Below are 7,552 nucleotides of genomic sequence, written 5' to 3'. Positions count from 1 at the left end.
ATTATTTAAATATAGCAACTGAAGAACCTGCTGCCACAATGAGGGAAGTCCTGGCAAGTTTGCCAGGATTTAGCTTAAAATCTGGACGTAGACGATCAACAAAACGATTATCAGCAACTGCACAATTGGAAGCTGGTCTTGTAGATCTTGAATCTCCAGCAAGTATCTTAGCAAGCACAAGTTTACGTGCTCTTTTAAATAGGCATACCTTTCAAGGTTTACCACCTTTGTATCAAAGAAAACTTGCACAACTTTTACCTGCTGTAGATAGACAGGTAATTTTAAAAATATATATATTTATTAATAATATATTGATAGCAAATTATTCTATCTATCTTATTTTTTTTTCATTTTTATTAAAATAATATTTTTTTATAAAAATATATTTTTTCTGTTAGGATGCTGCTACATCTGGATTAAACAATGAATTCTTTGCACGAGCATGCCTAGAATGGCGTAAACGCTTGGCAGAAGGAGAGTTTACTCCAGAAAATCAACAAAGATTGAAAATGGAGGCAGAAAGAGATAAAAATAAATTAGATCCATGGAAAGTAAAACATTTCGAACCTATATGGGGTGAGAAACGCGAACCTAAAATTAGATCAGGTCTTCATTGTATTGCGGAATCAAGATCTGGAGGAGCTGTAACACGTTCGAGTTTAAGACTTCGCTTAGAATCTAATGTAGATACACCTATATCAGATACTCCCTGTCCTATTATGTCTGAAGATAAGGTTGAAGAAGATAATTGTAAAGTTGAAACTAGTATAAATAATTCAGAAGAATTAAATGAAACAACAGAAATACAAGAATTATTACCAACAGAATATAATGAAACAACGCATACGTTAATTGATGAAAAACATATAGACTCTGTAAACATAAATTCTGTAGAAACAATAACTGATACTGAAATGCATCAGGACAAATTAGAAGAAGATGATAAAGATCTCTCAGAAAAACAACATATGCTTGAAGAAAGTGAAGTAGTAGCACAAGTTTGTCAAGAAAGTATTTCAAATACATTTGATGAAGAAATTCACTTATCTCAAGATGAAAAAAATCTTCAATCAATAGAGAATCACATTCTTGAAGTATCTGAAGAAGATACAATACTTCTACCTGAAGAAAATTCACCAAGATCTAATGAACAAATAGAACAAATGTCTCAAACATCTAGAGAAACATCATCTCAATTATCAACAGAATGTACATCTCAAACTTCCGTAGATCAAGTATCTCAAATTTCGAAAGAACAAATATCCCAAATATCAGAAGAACAAATTTATCCGATGTCCGATTGTGAAGCTACAACTATACTCGAAACTTCATCGTCACATGAACGAGTTAGACCAACTGAAATCGTTATGAATGATTCAACATTAATCAATAATCAAACTGAAGTAACACAGGTTTCTCACGAGAATCCAACGGATGGTGAATCACAAATTCCTGAAGGAATGGAGATCGATAGTGAAACATTACAACGTATTCATGAATTGGAGGTGATAATTTTTATTGTTTATAAAGATATATTAAAATTATCAAGTTCTATTAAAAACATATAATATATCTCTTTTTAGGTAAGGGGAGAAATGCGTGAAGCTTATGAAGAAATTTCGGGATGTCCCGAAGAAATAATGTATCCTATTCTTGATGGAATGGAAATGGGATCGAATAATACTGAAGAAACTGAAACACAGGTTGTCTCAGGACAATCAGAAACTATCAGAGATCAACAAGATGTAAATAGTGGAAATGAAGACGAAGCTCTTCGAGAAGCAAATAATTATGTGTGTTCCGAGATGTTAGAATGTAGTTGGTCGGTAGATCCCACAGTTAGTAATATTAACAATAATAATAGGGTAAGTGTATTGATAAAAAATTTTAATATCTTTGTATTCTTAGCATTAATTTCTTTTAAAATATATCATAACTGATTATTTATCTTATTTTTGATTTAAAAAAAATTAATTTTATTTCATAAAGCCTCAAGAAGAGCTTCAAGTTCCATGGCCACTAGTAGCTGCAGCTCTTGATGGATCTGTTGCTGCTAATATTACAGTGACTACTCAAGATGAATGCAACGAGACACCTACTTCAACAGATTCAACTAATCCACCTCAACAATTTATCAATGCAGATTCTAATGTAGAATCAGTTAACTGTATTCAATTACCAGTTGTTCAAGGAACTCCGTTTCAATCGGAAAGTCTCGCAATTGGTACACCAGGAACAAGCTGTATAATGAAAAATTTTCAATCTCAAAGCTCACCTATTATTGCATTTCCACAATTACAATCTATTAGATTTGTGCAAACCAATTTTCATTCTGATCAAAACACTGCGTCATCTTTAAATAGTACATCTCCAATTAATGCTCAAATTCAGAATACAACTTCACAAGTGAATATAATGAGAACGCAAGAAGAAGTCGTTCAATTAAATACTCAAAATAATAATACACGAAATATTAGAAATAATGTGATTCAAAATCAAGTTCCGAATACTGTTACGGCAGCAATTAGTGTACAACCACAAAATCGTACACAAAATACCATTGTAATTCAACACCAAGCATCGGCTCCTACGCAACCACGGCAAGTTGTAGCGACCATACAACAACAACAATATCCTGGAGGAACAGTTACTGTATCTTCAAGATCTTCACGTTCTAGTAATCAAAGTAATCAGAGAGGTTCCAGGAGTAACAATAAAGAACAAGGAGGAGGTCGATCTCGTAGTACTACAAAAGAACCACCTGGTGCTGTTAATTTGGAACGTAGTTACCAAATATGTCAAGCGGTAATTTAACACAAAATATTTTTTAAAAAAAGTTTTAAAGGTTCGAAATTTAATTTTTTTTGTTTCTTTAAAAAATATATATTTATTATTATAGGTTATACAAAGTTCACCAAATAGAGATCAACTAAAAGCTCATTTGAAACCTCCACCTAGCTTACTTGCTAGAGGCGATGGTGCATTCACAACGAATAAATCTGGTGGCCGTACAATTACAACAGTCAAAACTCAGAAACCATCACAAACAATACAAAATAAACAAACTCAAAATAAAACACAAGCAGTTATGTTAAGACATGTGTTTGCAACAGCACGTCAAGCAACTTCTACAGAGGTATGAGATATTTCTTCTAAAAATTATATGTAGTAACTTGTATTTTATTATAAAAATGAAAATATATTATTTATTAATTCATTATTTCATTTTGTAAAAGTATTATACATTGAATAGTATGTTGAATAGAGAATATATTAAATTTAATTAAATATAAGTAAAAATATAATAAAATAAATAAAAGTGAAAATATAATATTAAAATTCATATTTGTTTTATTGCATATTTTTTATATTGCATATATTTGTAACATAAAAATGATTAAGATATATATATAATATTTGAGAAATATAAATGCTTATTTGAAATTTTCAAATCAATAGAGTAAAATAGAAATCCTATAATTAATAATTAGAAAAAATATGATTTTTTATAGAAAAATAAGTATATAATTTTTTCGTCAACATTTCGTTTTTGAAAAAATCGATTTGAAGATTAGTTAAATATATGTACAATTAAATAGGATTTGATTATCATAATTCAATCCAATGAATTGTTTCTGTTCATGTTTATAAACATTTATTGAACCATGACTCAAATGATATAACAAGTTTTTGCAGATTGTTATGTGTTTTTAATGTTATAAATATTATTAGGAAGGTCGCTCCTGTTGCCTCAGTGTTTTACAAATTAAAGAAGAATTAACAGTTTTCAATATGTTTTTGTTTTTTAATTTTTAAATTCTTATAAAATTGCTTTCAGTTGTATTATTCTTTTTATTAATAAGTGAAAGTCAATAATATCTAGTGATCTTAATGAGCGAGGAGGTATTGTACAATAACGATCGATTCAATTTTATATATAGATAGAAAAAAAATATATAATTATAATAGAACAAATATATAATTGGTTTATCAAAATGTGATAGTGCTTCTTGCACTATCTTTAAGAGCAAAAAATAAATGAAAAAATTGAACAGCTTTCATTAAATAGAGATATTTATTTTTATAAAAAAAAATATTCAAAATATATAAATTGTATATGTATCTTATTGTTTAAAATTGGTTTTCTCGAAAATAAGACTTTAAACTAAAAAATTTTGTACGGAATTTTCTATTTTTTTTTACATAGAATCTTTTTTATCAGTTGTATTACAACTTTCATTATTTTTGAAATACATATATAAAATAGAAACTCAAGCTTGCATCATATATTATTTGATATTTTTCTGTGTGTACAGTGCTAATCTTGCGGGTGGCTTGTGATGATCACTGTATCATACAGGTACCTAAATAAATAAATCTACTTTCTAGTTTTGAGTTTCTAAAAGTAGTGGAAACAATATAATGATTTTCGTAAAGTAAAAGAATCAAGAAAGATATATCTTAATAACTTATTTCACAGAAAAATTTTTCTTTAAAAACAGAAAGAATAAGGAAAAAGATATTAATATAGTTTTAGATGTCATATGTTTCTTTATTTTAATCAATTATAATATTATTCTTAAAATAAAATTTAAAATCAGAAAAATTGTTTCATGTTTAAATATTCCTTTTAGATTCCAGAAAGCAATAACATAGCACAATTAGGATCTACAACAACAGGTGGATTAGGTCAATATATATTGGTACAGAGAACAGGAGTTGGAGATAGTGCACCTAGAGCATCTTCTGCACCACCTCTACCTCCTCAAATTGCTGGAATGGGTGTCGGAGTGCATTTAGTACGTGGTAGACCTGCTAGTGCAGGAGAGGGTTCACATCAGGCAGTAACGTTAAAAGCAAGAGGTTCTGATGGTAGAGGAGGAGGTGGCGCCGAACCTGGAGCACCTGGAATGATTATGGGTGGAGATCCACCACCTCCATGTGAATGTAATATGCGTGGTGCTATGGTAATATGCCGACAGTGTGGCGCGTTTTGTCACGATGATTGCATCGGGCCTCAACGTATTTGTGCTACCTGTCTGATACGTTAATCATTGTTTAAATGATGTTTCTGTGTAAATTAAAAAAAAAAAACTGAACTACTGGAGTGCTGAGTATCAAATTGAGAACAAAATTATTTTAAATGAAGTCTTTATCAGAAATCATTTATTACATGAATTTGAAAAAACTGGAAGACTTCATAAAGGCAACTAAATTTGTTGTTCAGCACTTTATTGTAAGTTGTGGTTCACGTAGAAAAGGGAATTAATGAATACAGTTGCAAATATTTTTGGAGTTTTCTGTTTTGACTTTTTTGAAATTATATTTTTAGTATTAATTTATGTTTGTTCGAGCGCAAAATGTTTTTTTTATTTTTATTTTAATTTTTTTTATTTATTTCAATGGGCAATTTTAATGAATAATTTTTTATGAATTAATTTTTTAATTAATATTTATAATTTTAAAGTTTTATTAAAATTACAACTGTATTCTTGTAATTCTTTAAGAGCAAAAAATATTACAGTCAAACTCTAATACCGTCTTCCAGTAAGCATCACATTCTTCAACATACATCTGTACTATTTATTTATTAACAAAAATTTAAGTTTATTCTTATTATATAGATATTCCTGTACATGCTGATCTCAAGTTTAGTTGATTTAAAAAAAGTCAAAAATTATTCTTATATGCTCTCTCGTAATTATTTCTTTTGTAGCTTTTTAAATGCAAAAAAATTCTCATTCATCATAAATCTGTTACTATAATAGAGCATCTTGTACAGGAATGTTATTTAAGGACGATTATTGGTGATCAATATTATTAATCTATTGCAATGATGAAATCTAATTAGATGAATGTAGAATATACATATTTTAGCTTCATCTTTTTGTTGAAAACAATTTTTTAAGATATATATTGGTTATGTTATTTGCTTCATATTAACATGAAATTAAATATCATAAAACGGGATATAAAAAAAAACGCATAAAAATCATAGATCAGTTTTATATTATGTACATAATTCGCATTTCTGAGATTTCAAGTTTTTATATGTTTTTGAATCTTTATAAGAAAGATGATTATTTTACACAAAATAGATGTTTGAAAATTGAAAGCCATTGTATTATTTTCTTATGTAATTGCAATCGATTACAATTACAAGCATTGCGTCTTTGCATAAATATGATAATATGATTCATATTTCGCTAAATGATATCAATCATTCTCAAATTATGTTTACTACATACCGATAAATTTTTTGTCGATATATTTTCTTTGAAATCATTGATAAGGCTATGTAGTATTATTGCGATTCGATAGAACAACCATTGTGTATTTGTCGCTCAAATGTAAATAAAATCATATTCGTTTAACGTGTAAAATTCGTTTAATATGCGCAATGTACGTAATGATTAAAGTACGGATTTGGCAATCATAAATATTGTGGGAAAACAATAGTTGAATAATATGAAATAATTTTTGCTTCCGATGTAGTTGCGACTATCAGAACTATCTCTAAGTATCTGCAAAGCATATTTCATCACAATGCAATATAAGCTAAATTCGTACTTTATACGATAACGCATTACCTGTTGGAAACAGCAATAGCTACTTAACATATATGTACAAAGGTATTCTATATTTAAGAATGCTGAAATTAAAAAAGTAGTATTAAGTCAGACAAGAGTATTTCTTTTGAACCATGAGATTATTTTTTTTTTTACGTTCATCACGTGAAGGTTACAAATAATTATATATTATATATAATATATATATACATATACATATTATATGTGTATATATATACACATATTATGTAATATTAAATAAATTTGTAGTATTATATAATATTACAAATAGAAAAGTTTGCTATTTCTTTATAAACTTTAACTTCAAAATTTGTATTCTTTTATATTATTGTCATGCATAGAATATTTTGTTCATATATTTGCATAATTTTGTCTTTTAAACAAGTGTTTTAATATTTTATGACTGCATGATTTTATATTTTTAGCAACTACTAGACTCAATGGCTGTGATGTTTCTTTCTGGAATTTTAGCCATATGGTATTGTATTTCATTTTTAAAAAAGTATCATTTTTTAAAATAAATTCATTTTAAACTTTGTAATTGATTAATATTACTTGTAAATAGTACCTACCTTATATATTTTATGTATGCTTTAACATATTATTATTAAATTGTTGCAGCAATTAAATTGTAATTAGATATTTTATATAAGAGAACATATTAGAAAATTTAGTAAATTTTATCATAAAAATAGAATAAATCTTAATATAATAACAGATAATTGTTTTAGAAAACATTTATTCTTTATTTTTTATTTATCTAATTTTTCATATTTTATTTACTTATATTTTAGTTTGAACATTTTTAATATTCTAATTTATCTTCTAATTACATCATTTTTAGACACTTTAGTTATATTTTCAATTTATTTATTTATATTTTAAATTTTATAAAATGAAAACATAGAATGTATATTTTATTATATTTATATTATATTTTATTATTATTATATTTATATTTA

At 27.1% G+C, this 7,552-nt stretch overlaps 1 protein-coding gene across 2 annotated transcripts in view; it reads left to right on the top strand.

The window, feature by feature from the left end:
• Nucleotides 1-5,094, top strand: part of LOC102674325 (polycomb protein Asx) — a 6,078-nt gene extending 984 nt beyond the window's left edge. Inside the window, exons 2-8 of one of the 2 annotated variants that reach the window (XM_006624883.2) lie at nucleotides 16-275; nucleotides 399-1,505; nucleotides 1,584-1,865; nucleotides 1,990-2,805; nucleotides 2,900-3,136; nucleotides 4,317-4,360; nucleotides 4,635-5,034. In XM_006624883.2, the coding sequence (XP_006624946.1) occupies nucleotides 16-275; nucleotides 399-1,505; nucleotides 1,584-1,865; nucleotides 1,990-2,805; nucleotides 2,900-3,136; nucleotides 4,317-4,322 (2,708 nt within the window). In that variant the 3' untranslated portion in view covers nucleotides 4,323-4,360; nucleotides 4,635-5,034. Of the gene's footprint in view, nucleotides 1-15; nucleotides 276-398; nucleotides 1,506-1,583; nucleotides 1,866-1,989; nucleotides 2,806-2,899; nucleotides 3,137-4,316; nucleotides 4,361-4,634 lie in introns of both variants that reach the window. The other variant, XM_006624881.2, reaches the window with a different exon arrangement.
• The last annotated feature ends 2,458 nt before the right edge of the window (nucleotides 5,095-7,552 follow it).

Source organism: Apis dorsata, unplaced genomic scaffold, assembly GCF_000469605.1.
Source record: "Apis dorsata unplaced genomic scaffold, Apis dorsata 1.3 scaffold_1170, whole genome shotgun sequence".
In the NCBI taxonomy this organism is placed as follows: domain Eukaryota; kingdom Metazoa; phylum Arthropoda; class Insecta; order Hymenoptera; family Apidae; genus Apis; species Apis dorsata.
Note: the sequence above shows the minus strand (reverse complement) of the source record. Positions and strands in the feature narration are given on the sequence as shown.